At 34.6% G+C, this 23,921-nt stretch overlaps 3 protein-coding genes across 3 annotated transcripts; 2 read left to right on the top strand and 1 right to left on the bottom strand.

Moving 5' to 3' along the window:
- Nucleotides 1-2,054: 2,054 nt before the first annotated feature.
- On the top strand, nucleotides 2,055-4,273 carry LOC142611551 (putative LRR receptor-like serine/threonine-protein kinase RKF3). Its single transcript, XM_075783613.1, has one exon. It carries the CDS (start codon nucleotides 2,219-2,221, stop codon nucleotides 4,100-4,102), a length of 1,884 nt encoding a protein of 627 aa, XP_075639728.1. The 5' UTR covers nucleotides 2,055-2,218; the 3' UTR covers nucleotides 4,103-4,273.
- A 10,629-nt stretch (nucleotides 4,274-14,902) lies between these two features.
- On the top strand, nucleotides 14,903-19,563 carry LOC142612670 (sugar transporter ERD6-like 7). Its single transcript, XM_075784797.1, has 19 exons — nucleotides 14,903-15,100; nucleotides 15,278-15,509; nucleotides 15,734-15,796; nucleotides 16,048-16,137; nucleotides 16,285-16,344; nucleotides 16,453-16,518; nucleotides 16,656-16,721; nucleotides 16,906-16,981; nucleotides 17,138-17,202; nucleotides 17,350-17,442; nucleotides 17,547-17,627; nucleotides 17,751-17,835; nucleotides 18,148-18,191; nucleotides 18,280-18,342; nucleotides 18,457-18,516; nucleotides 18,599-18,652; nucleotides 18,763-18,822; nucleotides 18,908-19,022; nucleotides 19,319-19,563. Exons 2-19 carry the CDS (start codon nucleotides 15,321-15,323, stop codon nucleotides 19,432-19,434), a joined length of 1,446 nt encoding a protein of 481 aa, XP_075640912.1. The 5' UTR covers nucleotides 14,903-15,100; nucleotides 15,278-15,320; the 3' UTR covers nucleotides 19,435-19,563.
- Nucleotides 19,564-20,309: 746 nt separating this feature from the next.
- LOC142612669 (putative indole-3-acetic acid-amido synthetase GH3.6) lies at nucleotides 20,310-23,620 on the bottom strand. The gene is made up of 3 exons (XM_075784796.1): nucleotides 23,170-23,620; nucleotides 22,144-22,251; nucleotides 20,310-22,035 (listed from the first exon to the last, which is right to left on the bottom strand). Exons 1-3 carry the CDS (start codon nucleotides 23,481-23,483, stop codon nucleotides 20,700-20,702), a joined length of 1,758 nt encoding a protein of 585 aa, XP_075640911.1. The 5' UTR covers nucleotides 23,484-23,620; the 3' UTR covers nucleotides 20,310-20,699.
- Nucleotides 23,621-23,921: the final 301 nt, after the last annotated feature.

Genomic DNA, 23,921 nt, shown 5'->3' with positions numbered 1-23,921 from the left:
ACAATCCAAATTCTTCATCTAATCCATTTAACAAACACGTTTAAGTTTAAGTAAGACTTTAATTCTATTTGTTCTTATCGACTTATTTGGATAAAATAACAATAAGTATTGTATCAATTTTTTTACAAAGTAACAATTTTAATTTAAGCCTAATTTAAACATTAGTTGTTGTTTTTTGTGTGTGGATAAAGTATCAAATGATAGCTAATATGTATTAACATTAATGTAAATTTATTAAAAAGATCTAATTTAGATAACGTAAAAAAAAGGATAAAGTAACCCCAAAAAAAAAAACTAACATATACATATATTTAACTAATGACAAATTTTGCAAAAAAATAAATGACAAACTCAAATCCATGTAAGTTTGAAGAAAAGCATACAAATTTTGTTTCATGATATTGACAAAAAATTTATAAAAAAAAAGAAAGAATAAATCATCTTATGCATTCTGAAAACAAACATATTTATTACACTCTTTTAATAAGTTATTACTTTTATATAGATATATATATATATATATATATATATATATATATATATATATATATATGCATTTCATAATACCTTCATTTCACACAATATGAATTTCTTATATAACTTAAAAGTAAAATATTTATTTATTTTTATTATCCATTATATTATCTAATTTTAAGTAAATTAATAAAAAAAACTATTTATATATGAATTTTGATTAAGCCGTGCATCGCATGAGCATAATGCTAGTCTATATATATATATATATATATATATATATATATATAACCGAAACCTTTGAAACTCTCACAATTTTCCACGTTAATACAATATTTAAATAAAATTATCATTTTATTTAAATAAATTATTTTTGTTTAGTCAAAAACTTAACAAGGAGTGAAATTCTATCTCTCTAACAAGTCTAACTTAAACTCAAACTCATCATTTTTTTAAACAAAATTATTTTTGTTTAATCCAAACTTAACAATGAGTGAAACTCTATCTCTCTAATAAATCCAACTTAAACTCAAGCTTAAACGTTATAATTATTATTATTATCTCTCTACTTCACTAACATGATATTTTATGATAGGGTGCAAACTTATAATCATGGATTATTCTTTTAAATGTAACTCAATCTTTTTCTTATATTTTTCCATTTTTTAGTCATATATATTTTTTTTTGTTTCAATAATTTCTAAGCTGTGAATAAGTTGATTCTTTAATATTTTTTGGTCTTTCAGAAGTTTTAAAATCTAAATTTTTAAGTTATTTTTTGCGGTATCTGAAATTATTTGACAAATTTTTTGTAAGCCATTGCACGTTCAAACAATGACTTATTGTAACATAAATTGAAGTCATACAAGAACAAATTATGTAATGGTGTAATTTCTTAATCAATTTAAGATTTTATAAAATTATTTTAGTCTACTTCACAAATAGGTAGGTTCCCGTGTATAGCACGAATTAACGACTAGTTTTAATAATTAGACAAACCTTATATGAATTCTTATATTTTGGTTAATATAGACTTATAAAATAATTCTTGAAAAAATATTAAACTTTTGAGTTTGTTATGGAGATTTTTGATATTCTCCACTTAACATGGTTTGTTTGAGATGCAACTTAAGGCATAAACCACCTTGACTTGAAACTTTCATGAGATTCCTCCCTATCATACAAGAAGAAGTATACCATGTATCAATGCATATTTTCTCCCTCTTGTATGAGATTCATCTCTATGTGAGAGAGAAGAAACATACATTCAATATGAAGTATTTTTTCGTCATACAAGATGAGAGCCACGTGCACCTAAGGAATAATGATACCATTTTAAAAGTTTGACTAACAAAAATAATTGAATTTTTGCTCAATAGTTTAAATAGATAATATCATAATAGTATACCAAATTAGTCATTTAACTTATACAAATGAATAGTGAAAACTATGAGAGATATGGCCACATGGGGAATAGGACCAGTTCCAGGAAACTACTAAGGTACTGCCTGTCCGCTTCTCTCTCTCTCTCTCTGCTTGTTCTTATTCATATCTCAAAAACCTGTCAAAAGGGCTGGCCTTATTAGACCAACCAATAAATAATTTAAAGTTCACTCCTTTAAGCTCAAACTAACCGAACTAAAGCTATCTCCTTTTCCCCATAGTCAAAACACCACAACTCTCCACTCTCATCTCTCTTCTCTCTCTCTCTCTCTCTCTCTCTCTCTCCTAGAAACTATCTCAAATGGTCTTCCTCGTTACCCTCTTCCTATTCTCACTCCTACCCTCTCCAACCTTTTCCCAAAACGCCACCGTTTCATGCCCCCTAGACTTCAGCGTTCTGTCCCAGTTTACTCAGAGCGCAGCTCGCCCAGCACCCAACACTGACACAACCGCCAAGTGCAACTACATCCTCCAAGGCCTCCGACTCGTCCTCTCTAACTACCTCCGACGCACCAACTCGTTCCTCCCACCACCCAACTCGTCCGAGTCATGCTGGGTCGCGTACCAGTCCCCCATCAACTCGTTCCTCCCAAACTTCGATATCAGAAAATCCTGTGGCTTCCAAACCGAGTGGATCTCTCATGGTTGCATGAACATCACCACCAAAGCTGAATTCGAAAATTTGGTCCCAAAACAAACCTTAAACGGTGTTGTTTCGAGCTGTAACCAAAGTTTAGAGAACAACTCGCCTTGTGCTTCGTGTACAGCTACCTTATCCGCTTTACAAGCCTCGTATCTTACAGGTCCTTCGGTTGGAAACGTGTCTGATTGTACTCAGTACCCGTCGATTTATGCAGCGGCTTTTGCTAATGTCTATGGTCCCAGTGATATAGGTACTGCTAAGTGCTTGTTCTTGTTGGATTTCAGTGTGACTTCAAAGTCTGGGAGTAAAAAAAATGTGGTGATTTTGGTGGTTTTACTTGTTTTTGGAGTTGGGTTTTGTGTGATTCTTGGTGGGGGTTGGTTATATTTGAGGAAAAGGAAGAGAAGAGAGAGTTTTGTTGAGAGAGTTGAAAGGAATCTTGAATTTGGGTTGGATTCGATTAGTGAAAGTACCACTTTGGTGAGGTTCACATTCGATGACATCAGAAAGGCGACCAAGAATTTCGCTAGAGACAGTATTATAGGGAGAGGAGGGTATGGGAATGTGTACAAGGGTGTTTTGCCGGATGGGTCAGAGGTTGCTTTGAAAAGGTTTAAGAATTGCTCGGCTTCAGGGGATGCGAATTTCACACATGAAGTTGAGGTTATAGCTAGTGTTAGGCATGTAAATCTTGTTGCTTTGAGAGGATATTGTACTGCAACGACACCTTTTGAGGGTCACCAGAGGATAATTGTGTGTGATTTGATGAAAAATGGGAGTCTTTATGACCATTTGTTTGGGGGTTTGGAGGATAGGAAGCTTAGTTGGCCTATTAGGCAAAAGATTGCATTAGGGACTGCAAGGGGTTTGGCTTATTTGCATTATGGTGCTCAACCTGGGATTATACATAGGGATATTAAAGCAAGCAATATACTTTTGGATGAGATGTTTGAGGCTAAGGTGGCTGATTTTGGTCTTGCAAAGTTTACACCAGAGGGTATGACGCATTTGAGCACAAGGGTTGCTGGGACAATGGGTTATGTTGCTCCTGAGTATGCTTTGTATGGACAATTGACTGAGAGGAGTGATGTGTATAGTTTTGGTGTTGTGTTGCTTGAGCTTTTGAGTGGAAGGAAGGCCCTCTCGACAAATAGTGATGGCGAACCAATACTTGTTACTGATTGGGCGTGGTCCTCAGTGAGAAATGGGAGGACTTTGGATGTTATTGATAATGGGATGCCAGAATTGGGTGTGCCGGAGGTGTTAGAGAAGTATGTTTTGGTTGCCGTGTTGTGTTCTCATCCGCAGTTGTATGCTAGGCCTACAATGGATCAGGTTGTGAAAATGTTGGAGACTGATTTGTCAGTTCCTTCAATCCCTGCAAGGCCAATTCCTCTCGTGGCACAGATTAATGATATTGAGAGATCTGCAAGCAGCAGCGGCTCCGGTCAGCTTTCAAGCCCAACTGGGTATCAGCCTTATACATTAGAGAATGGCCGGCTCTCTGACCATAAGGAAGAAGGGATTAAGTGTTCAGAATAGAAGGAACTGGAAAATGGTATAATCACCTTGATTTGTTTGTTTGTTTATATGTTATGGTTCCTGAATTTGGAATCAAGTAAATCCGTTGTAAAGAATACACATGTATACTTGTAGTTGATTCTTTTTAAATTTTTGTTGGAATAGAACATGAGTACAACTGTGCTTGCAAAATTTGTTTGTTACTTATTTAATCCCCTGTTTCAGCTTGGAAGCTTGATGACTTGCAAATGCTAAGGTGCTGATATGGTATTTGTATCACACAATGCATATTTGGGATCACGGACCAGAGTGATAAACCATTTTTTTGTAGTAGTGTGTTCTTGTGCAATGCATCACCATAACAAAAAAAACCAAGTTTTACAAACTTGAACTTTTAACTATTTGGCAACACTTCTTGGCCTTTCTTACAATCTAAAGCTAATTTGGCTCCACTTCTTGCAATCTTTCCACTGCCTAGCCTTTGTAATTAACTCTTGATTCGTTACAAGGATTACCATATGATAACAAGAATTAACCTTTAAAACTATAGTACACATATGGGCTCATTACAGAGAAGCACAGATACCCTTGCCTGATCCCTTTCAAAAAACCACCTGAAGTTGCTTCTTCTAATTACAAAGCCATGGGAACATAGGTGTAATTATATGATATATGATGACTGTCCTCCCCACTATGGTTGTCAAAATCCCGATCTGAATCTTACAATTTTACGATCTCATCTGTCCAAAACGATCCGGATCTTTTAAGAATCTTTGCGATTGTTCAGGATCGGTAGGATTGTACGATTTTGACCATCCCAAACGATCCTGGTTTTTTTGTAATTTTCTTTAATTTGACAAAAGGCTCAGTTGGATCTAAATAAAAATTAACGTCTCAATAGATTAAGTTTTGCTATTCTAAGTATTAGTTGGACTCAAATAAAAAATACATACCAATAGTGTCATGTTTTGAGGTTTTTGGTCTTTTTAAGTGATGTTTACAAATAGATGTAGTGATGTATGGTAATTACATCAAATGATGCAAATTTTTTATTTTTTTTTTAAAATAAAAATAAATGTATAATTTATGTGATTATTTAACATATTAATGTGTTTTTTTTTTCTTCAAATAATGTAAGATCTTACGATCTACGATCCGTTTTTATGATCCACGATCCTACTTACCTCTTATGATCCTACGTAGGATCCCGATTTTGACAACCTTGTCTCTACTACATAGCTTTTCATATCAAGGTAAGACCGTGCAATCCCTAGTTGTTTTGAGGCATAACCAGTAACCATTTCCCAGTAATGCATTGGTGCACTACTGCCCTCCATTGAAATTCATGTTTCACAGAAGTAGGTATTAAAAATGAGGTTTGTTTCCTTTTATCAGGGATTTAGGTAGCCCTGTTCTACGTTTGTGGCATGTGTCTGGCACACTTTTTCATTAGGGAACTGCCATTGTAAGTTATTACTTATTAGTAACCGAGTGTGTGTAGCCCTCCATTCTGCAGTCTGCGCACTGGATAATGATGGAGAGGGAAAAACTCCTTGGAGATCATACAAGGGTGTTGGTTGAGAGAACTCAATGAGGAACTCATAGATCAAATGAGACTTGAAAATCGTTTAGACTAATTCTTGGCGGTAAGCCGGTAACTAGTGTGCTTATATTTATACAGGTTATTTGCTTGGCCCTCTTGGAAAAATGGAAAAGAAGATGAATTTTGTTATTGAGTTTAAATCTGCCTCTTGTTTGAATGGGCCGAAAGTGAAGTTCAAGGCTTAGTATACTTCACACACTGGAGAAAGATTGGCTACAAGTCGTTAATCTCTCTCTATCATTTGTAGAGCTATGCTACAAGTCGTTTGCTTTATTGTTGAACCGCATGTTGCTCAGCCGTCACTTAGTATTGGGTTTCTTCCTGGACCAAGCTGGGCCTCACTTTTAAGCACCTAGGCTGCAAACTCAATCAGTCCCGATATTTCAACCTCTCCAAATAAATTAGGGTAAGGCTACCTACCAACAAAATATAAAATATAAAAAACCTTAGTGATTCTATATTATATTTATTAGCTACTATATCGGACCATCATATGGCATTAATTAGATAAAAAAAAAGGGACAAGGACATCATTTATATAATCTATATCTAATTATTTATATGATATCTAAAAGTTGAAATGCAGCATTTATTATTTCTACGCTCCTATTGAGCGAGATCAGGTAACATTTTGATTCACTTTGGTTTACTTTAATCCATTCTATCCATTTTGGTTTATTTCGGTCCACTTTGGTCCTTTTCGGTCTATTCGGTTTTTTCGGTCCACTTTGGTTTTTTCAGTCCTCTTCGGTTTATTTTGGTACACTTCGGTCTATTTTGGTCCATCACCTCCACTTTGGTCCATTTGGATATAATTCGGTCTTATTTTTCCTCTTCAGTTTATTTCAGTCTACTTTGATCTATTTTGATCTACTTTAGTCCATTTAAGTTTACTTGGTCTATTTCGGTTTATTTCAATCCATTTGCTCTACTTTGTAACCTTGCTCAATTTAATATTGGATTAAGAAATGGTTACTAAATATAGAGCACCATAGATCAATCGATCCTCTTGTTGAGAGTACTATGGCAGTGACATTGTGGTCTATCTGCCATAGTAAAAACCAATTGATTTTTTAAGGTAAGACCCCAAATCCTCATGACACACTGATGACTTGTAATGCTTTGATTAACAGGTATGGTTCAGTGTAAGGAAGAAGCAGACATCAAAGAGTGTACTCAGCACAGCCAATTGAACCTAAGAGAGTAAGAGATTGGCAGATCATCATCATAATTGCAAAACATAACAGGAAAAAAGTATCAGAGGAGGATTTGCTTATCTAGCCAAGGACATGACAGGATTTGCTTATTATCGATATCCCCATTCCTCTTTTTTAAGGGTAAAACTTATGCAGTTTCTTAAGTTCAACTCCCAATTAAATTCAACTACTCTTGGCCTTGACACGTGGTTATATGATATGATTGAATTTAATCGGAGATCCTAAGATATAAAAAATTAAGGAATTATACCTAAGTTTTATAATTCTTTTAAAATGGACTATCGAAAGATCAAATATTTCATGAATCTAAAAGTAATTATGGTATCACATCAAAACCGGATTATATTGTGAAATTGTGCCCTCATTAGAGGCATTGGGCGGCTTTATGCATTTTGGAGTCTAAGGCGAAGATTTTTTTTAGGGATTTTTATGTTTTGTTGATTTGTTTTGTTTTGTTCAAAGAGAAAGAGAGAGCGAGAGAGATTGAGCTTTGTGGTGGGCCTTTTTGTGTTTTGGGCTTGATTTCTCCTGTTGTACCATGGCCCGTGATTTTGAAGTAGAAGAGTTGGGGCTGGCCTAACTGAAACACACCTTAGGCCAACTTATGCGCAAGTTTAGCCATCCCCATACAGACATGCCCTGGCAAGAGCCTTAAATGTATCGCGTGCGCATGGCAGAAACAACTGTTACATATATTACAACAAGAAGCACAATACGACAAGATAACTAAAACATTTCTACTAATGATGATAATACATAAATAACACAGCAAGGGAGAATAGAACAATACAATCATGAATAACAAGATTACGGCAAACAATTTATCAGTAAGATAACGAGTTAGTCATTTATCAACCAAAAATAAGATTCATTTGCCAAAGAAATGAGCTTAGCTGTTCAACAGACACAAGCCCAAAAAAGGAGCCGATCTCCAATATGGGTAACCTTAGAAGGAGCTCCTACTGTAGAGATTACATACTTTGGAAAAATGACCTAGATGGCTTAAACTTGAATTCTTAGCTTATTAGAGAGTGGTTCTATTGAGAGGAAAAGAAATGAGTAGCCTATTGATGCATGGCTCTATTTCTATCACTCGTGTTTTTTTCTTTCTTTGGGATACTTGTATCTTTCCTTTTTTTTTTTTTTTTTCTTTGTTTACTCTGCTTTCTTTTCTTTCTTTTTACCTCTATTTCTTGCCGTTGTTCTTCCTCCCCTCACTGTTCACGCTTATGACCTTTTATACTGCCTGCCGAGACAGAATTTTCCACTTTTACCCCTTAATTGCTTTCGGTTCATTGTGGGTGTCCTTCCAAGACTACCCACTGGTCTACTAGCTGCCCAGCAACTACCATTACACTGTGTTGGTAGCACCATGCCTCATTCCTAGACAAAAAATGGTTTGGTTTTGTCCCGTACCTCCTTTTGTTTTCAATACTCTCATCTGGATAAGGGTTAAACATTTTCCTCACCTACCTCTATGGCATGCATCTAGTGATTACAGTTTGTGTTTACTTCTTTTGAGTGATATGTCATCCCAGTAGGACATTTTTTCCCAAAAGAGTTTGAGTGGGAACCCAAAATAGGCTCCCTCTTTCTCCCCACCACCAAACCACACCCTTTCAAACCCCTAACTTGTGGCTCACCTCCTCTGTATTAGATGGGTACAGATAGGTGGTGCCTGGGCCCTATGTGCATGCTCCACTTCCATCTGAATCCATTACTTTTTAGACCTTCATGCATTTGTCATTACTTTTTTGGCCTTCATGCATTAACTCTTGTGACATGAAAGATACATGGGTCTTTGGGCTTTTGTTCTTTACATTTCATCTCCTCTTTGGACTGTGCATTGCTTGGGTGCAGGCCCTTTCCCTCCTACCTAGCCCATGTCCCCTACTTTTCTGTGTCCGCGGGTTGGTTGATGATCCTACCATGCCACTGCACTACTCCTGCTATGATATTACTTTTCTTTTACTTTGTTATTACCTCTGGGCTTACGGGCCGAGGTTCCTGCCAGTGCATTTTCTACATTCTTTCTTCTTTTGGGCTTTAGCAGCCAACATACTTGCTAGGCTAGCCTATTCCATTCCTTGGGCTTCTTTGGCCCATTTCCTTCCTCTTTACCTCTTTTACTTCCATAGGCTTTTGCTAAATCCTTTGGGCTATCCCGGCCCATATACCACACCCTTACCTTATATTACCCTTCGGACTTATTGGCCTTTATGCCAACCCTATGAATTTACTCATTTATTTCTTAGGCTTCCCTGATCCATTTACTTCTTCTCTACCTTTTATTATTCCCTTGGGTTTACTACTTTATTCCTTAGGCTTTCTCGGTCCATTTGCTTCTTCTTTGCTACTTATTATTTTTGTGGGCCCGTTAACCATTATTCCTGCCATTCTGGCTTACTGGTCTTTACTTTACTATTTTTCTCTCCTCATCTTCTTCGTATTGTTGGGCTTCTTCTGTTATTGGGCCATTTTGTCAAAAGTGGGCATCAATAAGCTTCTAGGTCATAGAGAATTATCTTATTTATTTTTTACATTTCGGGTATAATTTATTGGCCTTCTTTCCTTTTTTTTTCCCCTTATTTTTGGCCTCCTCCTCAAACTTTTTTTCTTCTTAGAAGTTGTTTTCCTTATTTTTTGGGCTAAATTTTTGTCTCTTTTTTTTTTGTTATAATTTGGAGTTTAATTTATTCATCTATCTATCTATACCAATAATAATAGGAATTCCTGTTTGGGCTTCATCATTTTGCGTAAAAATAAACTCGAAGGTTATTTTATATTTTTTTTAGATAGATTACTTTTCTTATTTGAATTCCAATGCCTCTACAAGAGAGTTGAAAAAACAATTTAAGAAATTTTTGAGAAGAAAAATCAAGAATCTCAATTTTAAACAGTTTTTTTTTTTTTTTTTTTTTTTCATTCATATGAGTCACTAACTCACGTACAAATAATTAATTAGAAAAATAAAAATTGAAAAGCTAACCAAACTCACGTAGAGAGATCCTAAGAATTAGAATCTATTTTTATGATTTTATCTCATTTTTAAACATTATGACACTAAACTCAAAATAAAAAATAAATAAATAAGAGAGTTCAATCACATGCGTTACATAATGAACCTCTTTTTTTATTATTATTATTATTTTTTTTTTTTTTTTGTTGTTGGAAGTCAATCAACTAATCTATTTAGATTTATCCAAAAAAAAAAAAAAAACTAATCTAATTAGATAAAATTTGGATAAGTTCCACAATTTGGGGGTCGGCAAGAGCCGGCACTAGCATTGCTTGCCGAAATATCCAGATTAGCTAATGAAAATGCAAATGCAAATCTAGTAAGGGAAAACTAGTGCCTACCAACACACATCCCAAGATCTCTTCGCAACATCTGAACAATTAATACAGAGAACGTGCTTTGACGAGTGATATTAGGAAAATATCGATGAGTTTAGAGGGTTTGTTTGGTTGAAGAGATGAAAAAGTTATAGAATATAGTGGGCGGATGAAAATGTGGGAAGATAGAAAGTATTTTAATTTTTCCATTTTTTATCTGGTTGGGAGTGGAAAAAAAAATGATGAAAAAAATGAGTTTGAATAAGTTTACGCGTATAAATAATGCCCAATTAAAACAAAAAAAATGGATAAACAACCAAAAAAAAAATCACCTAAATTTATTAAAAAATAAAAATCATGAAAAAGAATCACGTCTAAACCAAACAAAACAAAACAAAAAAAAACACAAAAGAAAGCAAAAAAGAAAAGAAAAGAAAAAGAATCTGAGCATTGGACATGTAGGAAGCCTGCCCAGTAAATCAAAAGAAAAAGAAAAAGAAAAAAAGAGGCAACTTTCAGGAAAAAAGAAAAAAAATAAAGAAGAGCAACATAGACAAGCCCATGTGGTAATGCCTTTCCTTTGGTAATGGATAAAAGATTTTATCAAAATCCAGTCTTTATTTTTTTAACTCTCTAATTCAAGCACCACAGATCCTCCCAATTTGAATAACTCCAGTAAGGTTGTAAATTTGTAATGTTACTATTATTTTTTTTAAGAAGAAATTTGTAATGTTATTTATTTAATGGTTTTTAAATTTATGTAGGCTTTAAAGTAATAATATATATTTTTTGAAATAATTTCAACTTATGACCTCCACTTATGATAATTGCTCTCTATCATTTTTATTATCAAACCAAGACATTAATTGGTATTGAGCTTGAAGATAAACAAGACTTAAAAATAAAAGGGAACATAACAGGATAGGACACATTGACATATAGTCACTTAGTGCCAAAGAGAACACAACAGTATCTGCTAATGCTAATACTCTATTTATTTATTTATTATTTTAATGTGAATATCTACCAAGTATTAAACAAAAATAAATGTGTTGAATCAGCTACAAAGCTTTTTCTTCCCCTTCTTTAAGTTAGATCTCTTCCTGTGTTCCTTAGACACATGCAAAGATATAGATGCTGATTCAGCTTCACATGCCATCTCATTCTCAGTCAAGTACTTTACATTTAAGAAAACCTTGGGTTGTGTTTGACTGGAGGTGATAGGTGTTTCAATTAAACACAACACTGCCAGTGCCATGGCCAAACAATAGTCCTGAACACAGCTTATCTTTCAATCTATTTAGCTGTCATTTTTTTTTGTCTTGTTTTGCAGATTATGATCCATTGCCAGCTTCCAGGCTGGAAGTTCCAGCATAAGTTACGGACAAATTAAGCCTCAAAGTAACCATTTCTTACATCTACAGGCTGCAGCTCCATAATTACAGACCAAAGAAAGTGGCTTGGCCATGTGCTGGTAATGAACTACTATATGTTTTGGTTGCCCTTACAGTCTCACACTGTCGTCTTGAAGTTTATATATATAAGACAAAATTTAACTACAAAATTTATTGCAGTCTAAGGTTAGAATCTTATTTAATAGCTTTTTATTAAAGGTGAATTTTGACAAATTTACCGTCAGATCACATCTTCTTCTTATATTCTCCATACTTACAAAATTTTAAAAAAAATTAAAGATCAATAGTTATGTCATCAATAAATTGTTTAAATTATAAGTTTTTGTAGTGGAAAATTATGCATAAAATATAAGTTTATAGATCATATAGTAAATAATATCTAACTGACACAAAATTTCACATGTGTATTAAGAGTGTAAAAAACATGCAATTCAGCGATTAGATTTTCAAAATATATAATAATATTTATTTTATTAAGTAAGGTTGTAGCATAAAGTTACAACCTTTACTCAATAAAGGCTACAACCTTATTTAATAAAATAAACATTACTTTATATTTTGAAAATCTAACCATTAAATTGCATGTTTTTTTACGTTTTTAATACAAATATCAAATTTTGTGTCAATTGATCTATGAGCTTATATTTTATGCATAATTTTAAATTACAAAAAAATATAATTTAAACAATTTATTGATAACATAGCTATTGATCTTTATTTTTCTAGAAATTTTGCAAATATGGAGGATATAAAAAGAAGATGTAATTTAATAGTTGATTTGTCAAAAGTATTTTGCAGTACTTTGAAAAAAAAAAAAAAAGAGGAGAAGAGAAGTTTAAATCACTGGTGCTTATAATTAGCCATGTTTGCTTTTAAAACAACTAAGCATATATACATCCATCAAAAAAAGGTTCATTTATATTTATCCCAAAAAGTCATGAATTCACATGTTTTGAACACTAGTCAAGCTCCATGGTATGATATACATTTAAATGATGTTTTTTGTTGGAATATGATCAAAATTCATAAAGAGAAAAGAGAATAAATTATGTCATATAATATAATAGCATACATTGAACCAAATCAAAATCCAAGGCCAGGTTCACAGCACAGGGGAGATCTGGGGGCAGTAAGTAGCCTTAAAACCGATTCAAAAGATGGCGCACAGTTTGCAGCATTTTAGGTGTTAGAAATATTTGTGTGGGTAGCTAGGTTCATTGTAGTAGTTCTAATAGTACTAACCATAGGGTTAGTATATGGATTGCCAAGGATTATTCTCTATATATGTACCCAAATTGTTTTGAAAGTAGGTCAAACCATGTTAATTCTGCTCTGACTCTTTATATTAGCAACCCAATTAAAAACAGCGTTACAATGAAATACAATTGAGACCAAAGCTTTGGTGTCCTGGACTATGCTTTACAGCCTCCAATATAAAATGCACTCCTCCTTTGTCACAGCTTGGATGGCTCCAAATGCATCATATTCTATCATGATCATACCGTCTTCTAGATCTTATTCCCTAACTAAAGCCGACACCTTTTGTTTTTCTGTTTGTTGATAGATGACACTGGCATCACCTATGCCAAGGTTTCTTTTTGTAGTCACAGTGATTAGTGAATAGCTTTACATTGCATTTGCACAACTTCCACATGAGTACAAGAATCAATAGTTTCACAGCTAAAGCATCATCTCATGTAGCTTATTCTACCCAAAAGTGAAATTTGCTCCGTGTAATAAATTCAACATTTTAGGCCTTACAGTATTGGTTACAAAGCTTAGTCTATTGACTCTATATCATTGAAAGTAACAGCCAAGTGGATTCATTAGTGTCCTGTCCTTCATGTACAAGGAGAGAAGGAAAAGCATCGAACTAACAATCAAAGTTGGAGGGGAGATATCCACTTGTTAGTGAATGGTAGTTACTTGAAAGTTTTGGTAGCTGAGGAGGCCCTGTGCTTTGCTTTTATCTGCATGAAAGTAGTCATCATTACCTAGTGCCTATTCAATTTCTGAATATGAATGAATGTTCAGCTGCGCCATCCATCCTTGATTTAATTTACATATTGTAACTTTTAAAGGGGATATCCTATAACGTATTTACTTTCAAATAAAAGTATACGGATTTCTCAAAGTGCTATCCTTTTATTTATTCTAACTCAAAATAAAGCTAATGAAAAAGAGATACAGACAGTTTAAACAAAGAAAGTGGTAATGAGTTAGAATTCTTTTCAAGGTTGTGTTTATTGACTTTTCTAAGAAAATCATATATTGTAACATTGTATAAATGGTAAATTGCAAATTGCACCCCTAAAGTTTGGGGCTGATTGAATTTTACATCCTAAATTTTTAGAATTTGGATTTTGCTGTCTAAATTTTGGAGTCTTTGGATTTTACACCTTGACTTTTAGAATTTGGATTTTATCCCTTAAAGTTTGAAACTGTTAGATTTTACCTTCCAAATTTTGATATTTTAGGGTATAAAATTTAATTACTCTTAAACTTTAGGGATGTAATTTGTAATTTAATATAAATTAAATAGAGGACTAATAAAAAAAGACGGATGGGATAGATTTACTAGTCAAAATCAAAGTTCTCATCTTCAATTAGAATTAAAATTCCAACTCCAGCTAGCCTGAAGCATAGCAGAGCTTGGAACTTTTTTCATACTATTAAAAGTCTACTCTATGGACCACAAAAATTATTCCGTAGACAAATAAATAAGAATAAGGGAGAAAAAAAAAAAACATAAATAAGAGCCAAATGGAGGACCATAGAGCATAATCTGTGTATTAACTATTGACGTACGGTATTCTTTTCCTTAACCTATCAAAAAACACTAATATTACTCCTATTAGAAGTTTGTTTCACTGTCTTGCCTCTCTTTTTCACATTATACAAAGGAATGAAAGCTTTTTTCTTTTCTTTTTTTCATTCTTTTTTTGGCTAAGTTCTGCTATGTAAGTGAATGAAAAAGATGAATCATGAATGGATTAACTTTATATCAAATTTGACTACTTAGATCTGATATTTATTCTCCTTTTAAATAAAAACATCCTCCACACAGTCACAAAATATATGTACAGAAGTGCAAGAATACAAATATTTTCCAAAGAAGAGAGAAGAAAAGTATACCCAAAGGGAGAAATTTTTTTCCTTTTCTCAAATAATTGATATAAAGCTTTTTTGTTTTTTCCCTGCTGTGTGACTGTCCATCTGAAATTAAAACACCACGTTCTCTTACTGTCTCAGTCTAACTTATCTATTTGCATGTAAAAGACAAAAGCCTTTTCCAGTTATGCCAAAATTAATATAAACATTTCCTTTTCCACACACAATTAGCAACAACTTGAGCAAGCCAATTTCAAATTGAATAAATCATCGCCAACTTGGTTATGCTACATGAATTGAACTCAATAATACGCCGTGGAAAAGGAGTAAAATATAGGTACAGCATTTTTTATTATTGAGAAATGAGATTTTTTTCATCACTCATGGCATAGAGAATATAGTGCCATATTTACAAGTATATATTAGAGGAAACAAATATCCTTGCTTCTACCAGTATACACTTCCTTGCTTCTGAGTGCATCTCTTTGTATCTTCTTCTTTTTGCTATTTACAGAGACAGATACATATAAAGATACTGAAGTTATATAGACGAGGATATGGCCATCAAAGAGGATGTTGAGAATTCTGTGCAGGAGGCAGAGACTAGAGAGCCACTTATACAGGACAACAACAATCTAGCTCATGGAGAAGATGGACCATCTCAGAAAAGCAGCAGTGGGCATCCCTGGATGGTTTACTTCAGCACATTTGTTGCAGTTTGTGGCTCCTATGCATTTGGAGCCTGTGTAAGTACTTTTTATGTTTTTTGGCTTCCCTGCCAAGCATGTATTCATGCTTAGTTTTTAAAATAAGCTCTCAACTACCTCAGTTTCAGATAGAGCATAGAAAAGAAATGACAATTGGAATTACCAATAGAAACCAACCTCAAAAACATAACTTTTATGTGCGCAATTGGGAACAAGAAAAGGATCTGACATCTTCTGTTTTGTCACACTCTTTTGGTTTCCAGGCAGGTTATTCATCACCTACTCAGAGCGCTATTAGGGAAGAACTCAGTCTATCTTTAGCAGAGGTATGCTAGTGATTAGAACAATTATTCTAGTTGTATAAGTTTGGTGCTTGAAGCTCATCTGTTAGGATATATAAATTCAAAAGTGAAAAGTATGAAACAAGTCTTGAAACAATTAATGAGGATTATCTGGATGACACAACATGCCATACTACTGAAAATTTTATGATTTCTTTCATTTCTGGCAAACCAAGTCTTTGGGCGCTTGACTTTCAAATTGTTTTGCCTTACTCAATGGCTCTGTATGAATGCAGTATTCAGTCTTTGGTTCCATATTGACCTTTGGGGCAATGATTGGTGCAATAACAAGTGGTCCTATCGCTGATTTTATTGGTCGAAAAGGGGTAAGCAAATGTTGATCCCGGTTATTCTATTGAGATCAGGATCATGCATACATAATGAAATCCTTCAAAATTATTCTTTTCTTTTTTGTTGGATTTTGTGGTGGATGTTCACCATGTATCAATATATCGACTGTGGAATACATGCAGGCATTGAGAGTGTCTGCTGCTGTCTGCGTTGCAGGATGGCTTGCTATTTACTTTGCTGAGGTTCTGACATTTCACTCTTTGAAGTCATTTGTGCTTATAACTACAAAGACAATCCCTTTTACCAAAAGCTTGACCTGATCATCTTTTCTACATCTTGATTGACAATAGGGGGCTTTAGCTTTGGACATCGGAAGACTGGCAACAGGATATGGAATGGGTGTCTTTTCCTATGTGGTGCATATCTTTTTATATTTCTGAAAATTAATATATCCTATTTGATATAAGACTTGACACCTCATCTTTTGGTGATATACTATATTATGATTTTTTCATCTCCTTTAATTAACAAGTTTGATATCATGGATAATAAGGTACCTGTTTTCATAGCTGAAATTTCACCCAAGAATCTTCGAGGAGCACTGACAACAGTAAATCAGGTAAATATGTACAATAGAACCAATTGGAGAACACTGTATTTATAACAATTCAATCTCTGAAGCTAGAAACATATTTTGTTGTGAAGTGGTATTTGTTTTCTTAAGAATGCAACAGTGATAACATAATGCAGACCTTTCTGATACGACATGGGATCATTTCTGGTGTTGTCTTCTTAATCTACAGTTCATGATTTGCATGGGAGTGTCTGTTGCCTTCATTATTGGAACAGTACTATCATGGAGGGTTTTAGCATTAACCGGTGAATTTTCTTTGCTCAGCCAAATTTTCTATTTTATTGTATCAAGAACAGTGAGATTCAGCATAATCCTTATAAGACATAATATTATGTGTATATCTTAGAAGATCCTACAATGAGTGATACTATGACAGAAAGCTCACTGTGAGGTACTTGCAGGACTTGCCCCATGTGCTGTTCTGGTTTTGGGTCTCTTTCTCATTCCCGAGTCTCCTAGATGGCTGGTAAGAATAGGGATGAGTCAAATTCAGATATGTGACATCTGTGCATACATGTTTATACATAAACACACACAGGAATAGATTATTGTTCATGATGGTCTTTCTATAATGATAACAATAAAAAGAATGCACTTCCCATTATAAATTTAGGCAAAGAGAGGGCGGGAAAAAGATTTTGAGGCTGCACTTCAGAAACTTCGTGGCAAGGATGTTGATATAACTCTGGAGGCAGCTGAAATCCAGGTTCTAGATTCTGATTTCTGAACTATATACCAATCTACAATGAGAAAATTTTCGAACATTCACAGGATGATATAGTAAAGGGGTGTCATGTTATTCCTTGACAGGATTATATAACAACTCTTGAGCAGCTACCAAAACCCAAGCTCCTGGAATTGTTTCACAGAAGATATTTGCGCTCAGTGATTGTATAGCTTCTCTCTCTAAGCAAATTCTAACTACTGAATTTTTCTCTTTGTTTTGCAATAAATTCACTCTTAACAAAACCATTAGCAAAACTAGTTTTATCAAACTGTTTCTTCCTTAAACAGATAGGAGTTGGATTGATGGTCTGTCAACAATTTGGGGGAATCAATGGAGTCTGCTTTTATACTGGTGAAATATTTGAGACAGCAGGTATATACACATTAATAAATATTGTCTTTACCAGAACAAGGATGCAAGAGGCCTGGTGTAAACCTTTAACTTCACAAAAATGGGAAAGAAAGAAAATTGCAGCATTCTGAAACCTTTTTTGTTTTATTCTCTATTTTGCATCTCATTGACCAGATAAAACCAAATTCTCAACAAAATTTTGAGTCTGTTACTTCAAAATTTCTTTTATCTTCCATCTTTTATACAGTAAATCACCTCAAACAACTTTAGGCAGATACTCACAAGATAGTTTGTTCTACAATTAGTATCTAATTATTGTACGTGATACCTCAGGATTTTCTTCTAGTATTGGAACTATAACCTATGCAATTTTACAGGTAATTAAGTCTCATTTGCTTTGGCAACTCCCTACAATCTATGATTACTCTTTCTTATATAAACATATTCATATGATCTCATTTGCAGGTTATAATTACTGGTATGGGAGCATTCTTCATAGATAAAGCTGGAAGAAAGCCCCTATTATTGGTATGTTTTAGTGCAAAACAAGATCAACTGAAAAATTGCTCACACAACTCCTCATTCATGAATATAAGTATTGTATTTTTTGCTCTGTTTTTTATTTGTTTGGTTTCACTTTAGGTTTCTGGATCAGGATTGGTCCTAGGCTGTTTACTAGCAGCAATTGCATTCTATATGAAGGTAATTGTCAAACTGTCAACCTTAAAAGCTTCCTCTATGAGTTTTAATAGTTTTCACATGTGAAGATTATTTCATGAATCAGGTTAATGAAATTGCGCTCCAGGCAGTCCCTGCACTCGCTGTTTCTGGCATACTGGTAAAATCAACTGCTTTTCAAAATAACTATGCAACTCAGATCAGTCAGCCAAAAAATCACTTCTCTATGTTTTTCCCTTATGTTCTCTGACATTTATTCTTTGATGTCAGCTGTATATAGCATCATTTTCAGCAGGAATGGGTGCAGTTCCTTGGGTTGTGATGTCTGAGGTAATTAGAATCAGCAATATAATGGTTCTCATCCTATCTAAAATTTGATCAATGCCACCAATCAAAAAATTTCCATCTGTTGCAGATATTCCCGATCAATATTAAAGGACAGGCTGGAAGCCTTGCTACTCTAGTCAACTGGTTTGGTGCATGGTTATGTTCCTACACTTTCAACTTTCTTATGACCTGGAGCACCTATGGTAAAGCTCTTCCTTTTACATTTAAAAATAGCATTAGTAATAAGTATGGCAATACTGTATCAGGCAAGTTTACTAGCTTAGGAACAAAAAATTTTAGTTCGTAAATATAAAACAAGTTTAGGGTATCACAACATATACAAAAAAACAGTTTAGCTTGTTGGAGCGATGAAGCTAAAAAGAATTTGAGCAGTCTGTTAATTTGAACAGGGATTTCCACAAAAATACCACCTAACTCTATGTTAGGATGACCTTAGGAAATCATTAGATACCACTTAACTAGTGTCTCTCGTTTTCAGGTACCTTCCTTCTGTATGCAGCAATCAATGCACTGGCTATATTGTTTGTGATCATGATTGTACCTGAAACAAAGGGGAGGACTCTGGAACAAATCCAAGCAGCCATTAATAAATAAAGTTATTCTTCTTCTTCTTCATCCTCTATTTTTTTCTTTTTCTTTTTCTTTTTCTTCAGAGGGCAATAAGAATGTTCTATTATGTTCCATCACCCTATTTTTGCATTCTATTGATTACATATTTATCAATATTCAATTTATTTATTTGAGGTCATCAAAAACAAAAATTTGTCCAAGACACTTCCTTTTCCTGTATCCAAGTAAGAATTGGGTGGGAAGATGAAAAAGAAAAAGGTAATAAGGACCATTTCCCCGGAGGAAATCTTTTTTGAAAGTTCAACATGGCTGCATTAGACATCTCAAGAAAATTCTCAAAACTACCAGAATATTGTAATGCTGTTGTCAAAAACAATTGAATGAATGGATGCTATTGTATTAAGAAACAATTTTTATTCGTTCAAGATAGAAGTAAAAATGTATTGAAGCAGGATTAAGAGAAAAACAAAGCCTAAACCTTTAAAGAAAGATACAATTATCATAATAAAAGGAAAGTTTACAAGCAAAGTAAATAAGGTGTCTATGAATTTCCCAGAGTAATGCTAAGTTGATAATTACTGCACTAGCCAATTTGTATGCATTCACAAGCCCCCTATTGTTTGCACCAAAAAACTTGATTTCTGGTTATTGACATCCTAGCCATCAAAGAGCTACGAGATGAATGAGTTTTTACATCAATGGAAAATGCTTAAAATGCTCAATCAATGCTAAAATTTGACTCAAAATGCCAGACTAAAAAATGACATTCCAGACAGCTCCTAGGTTTTTAATTTTGGAAGATGGCTGAACTTGCAAAGGCCGTAATCAACGTTGATCATTTTGAGAGTATCTCCTAGTTTTTCAAGCTAATTATTGCATGCATTACTGGAGATCACAAATTTACAAATTAGCTTACTGAGAAGCATAGCTCAACTGTCAAAAGCAACTTACAGACTCGTTTACGTTTACTGGCTAAGTACATTATTGAGAGAAAAATAGTACAAGCAAAAAACAGCCAGGAGAATCATTCTTACATATATGTTCAGTTACATTAGTTCATGATTAAGGATCCAGCTAATGCTTTATGTAAAAGAATCATGAACTGTAATAACGAAATGGGACTATACTGCCTCTTCAGAAAGGGACTTGTCTCCCAACAAACAATTGTTCTGCTTCATATTTATCCTAAAATGTCTGTGTGCTAAGTCCATACAGCTTCTTTGCATACCCAGATGAAGTTCAACAATGGATGATAACAAACTGCAATACTTCAATCTAGTGATTAAGTCTTAACCATCCAAAGATACAGTAACAACAATACATCTTTCCATGAAGTCAACAATTTGGCGATTTCTTATAATCTTGGGTGGTTTATATTGACTAGCTGGTGCTCCATTCTCAATGGCTACCAATGATAATCTATCAAAGCTACCTGGCTTTACAATGGATACTGCCAAAGGACCTATTTCACCTCTTTTCCTCTGCATCATGTAAATGCCTCCCAAGCTATCCTCAATAGAGGAACCACACCTCTTGAGAATTTCAACTGACTCCTCTAACTTCTCTTCCTGCAAAAGCTCACATCCCTCCCTAACTTCTATATAAAGCTTCAAATGCTTTGGGCTCAACATTAAGTCCAAGAAACTTGCAAACTCTGAAATCTCTGCTGCCATATCTTTTCTGATGACCCTTTGAAAACTTTCCACGGCAGACATCAAATGTTTCTCATTTATTATCTCGGACGAAGTTTTAGGAGCTCTCATCACGTACTCCACTTGTGGAGCAGAATTATAGAAATCAACAACTCTCACAATATCACCTAAACGATATCGGTAGAATCCTCTATATGTAGTGACAACCACTTCATACATCTTTCCTACCTCCACACCAGAAATGTCCACCGTTTCTTCACCAACATTGATCTCATCCAAAGCAAATGGAAGAAACTCAAAGTAAGCTGCAGTTGGAAGCAACACGAATCGGGTTGTCTCAGGAGGCTGCATAATATCCAAGTTGATACCCACACAGCATTCTGAAGCAAAGTAGTCTCCACCTAACAAAGGTACCTCTCCTGCATAGCGCTTAAGCCTTGGATAATACTGCTTCATACTCCCTGTGGTAACACACCTAATGTACCGAACATTAGGCCACAATTTACGCACTATCCCACCCCAATTCTTTTCCTCACAAATCAACCGAATTCTCCTTGACAATTCTGGTTGAGGGCCCCCAAGAACTTCAGTAACAGAATCTTTCATTACAACATCAGAAATCTCTGAACTTGGGACCCCATGTTCAAGATCATCACATAGCTGCTCCCACTTGGACTCTAAAAGACTAAACACATTGATCAAGCTTATGGCATATGGGGCACGAATCCCATCAATAGAATCAGAGTTTCTAAGGCCACAAAGAAGGTGGCAATACATCTGGTGCTCTATGTTTGACCCAAGAATGACTTCCCGGGGGCTTGAACAAGAGACCAACTGAGACCAGTTCGCCTTACTGCTATGCATAGGATATGAAGAAGCAGCCATAACCTTAAAACCACCTTTGGTAGTTGTTATATTATCGGCATAAATAAACCATAGGACCTTATTCACAGACTGCCTAGGAGGAAATAACCTATATGATAATTCACATTCATTTGTTATATAAAGCCATATTGTATGAGCACATTTACTGTAATATAAACTATAATGATACATATATAGATCATAAATAAGTTACTACCTCCGATGAATTGCATTGCTGCCCTGGTGAGCTATGAACGAGGCGGCTCTAGAGAGCTTTGAATCAAAGTAAGGGATCAATTTGGGCTTCATGGTACTTGCTCCTGAGCTGCAATCCACAAGTTAGAGTCCACACTTTCAAAAAATAATAAAAAATAAAAAATTAATGCTTTTTCTGTCATAAAGCTGAAATATACTTTTTGTCCCTAACAATTAGCCAAAATTTGATTTCATCTCCAAATTTAAAAATTTGCAATTTTGTTCATATAAATTTCATCAAAATCAAGGCAGCCTAGAATAAATTTAAATGACAGATGGATGGAATGATCAAATTGATAACTTTCATATTTTCAAGCAAAACTTATTATAGTAAAACTAAATCTTGGATTCTGAGGCCTATTAAATTTCAATCTTATGAGTTGTGGGAAACTATTATTATTATGTAATTCTGTTTCATGCTGGGCTAAATTACTATTAAACCTTAGTGATTAGAAAGATTACATGTAGTTGGTTTATGATTCAAAGGCACAGAATTCAATTGTTCCTCCATGATGAGGGCATATAAAGTAGAAGTTTTTAAACTTGAAAGATCAAAGTTGAAAACTTAGACCAGATTTTGTGGATTAAAAATGTATCCCAGTCTAAAAATTAATGCTAGAAACATCAGAAAGCATGACAACGATAATTTTATTACAAACTTTACGTTGTTACACATACTTATGCTTGCTGGGTGTTATGACATCACTTACTACAACCACGTTAAATTCACCATCATCAAAATATACTGGAAATCATTATAAGAGATAAAATCCAAATTACACTTAAATGCCATTTTCTACTATAGAATTGATTTTTGGAAAAATGCACAATACCCCATTGTTGTTTCCTAGCAAAACACGGAATTCCCTTTTAAGCATATGGACCCATCAAGTCACGGTACTGGACACGGACAGAAAGAAAGTGTCCACCATGCATTCACCGTGGCACAAATCATTAAGTCATGTAATTGAATTGTGTGAGGGCATACCTGAAGAAGAAACAGATGAGAGGATCAACGGACAGGAGAGGCTGATCATGATCATGGTCAACGGGTCCATTGTTGGCCATCTGATCGATGTGGTCAACGTAGTCCTCGTAGGAAGACAACGGCACAGCTTGGCGGAACGTATTTGCATCAACCGGCGCATCGTAGCCTTGGAGGTAAGGCCGGAGATAACGTACGCCGCCGCCTTTGCTTTGGTGTTCGAGGATGGACCTTAGAGCCTCGAGCTGTCCACACGCGGCATCCTTGGTTGTGTCCTCCAGCTTCTTCAGGATCTCCTCGTCGTCGGTCAGATTCATTGTCTCTGTTGGTCTGGTCTGGTCTGGTCTGGTCCCTTTGCAGCAGCAGCAGCAGCGAGAGAGGGTGGACGAAGAAAATTGAGAATCAAAATGCCGACAAGAGTGAAGATATTATTGTCATTTTGGCTTACTTTTCCGTTTTTGAAGTTGAAAAAGGTGGTAATGTGACGACGTTTTCTTCGTTACTTATGTCATTGGTTGGCTCGGGCATCTTGGGAATTCAATTTTTGTTGTCTGAGGAACAAATGTGGTTTTTAGACTTTTTAGCCGCTTATTAGTGCAAAATAAATTAAAAAGAAATAATACGTACACAATATTTTTATAATATTTTTACAACAAATTTTAATTAGTAGATTGTTATTATTAGAGTAAAAAAGTAATTTTAGTGCTAGGTTCAACTTTAAACCAATAACAACTTACCATTTATAATTTGTTGTG

This window comes from Castanea sativa, chromosome 10, assembly GCF_040712315.1.
Source record: "Castanea sativa cultivar Marrone di Chiusa Pesio chromosome 10, ASM4071231v1".
Lineage (NCBI taxonomy): Eukaryota > Viridiplantae > Streptophyta > Magnoliopsida > Fagales > Fagaceae > Castanea > Castanea sativa.
The sequence above is the reverse complement of the archived record's forward strand: the minus strand, read 5'-3'. Positions and strand labels throughout refer to the sequence as shown.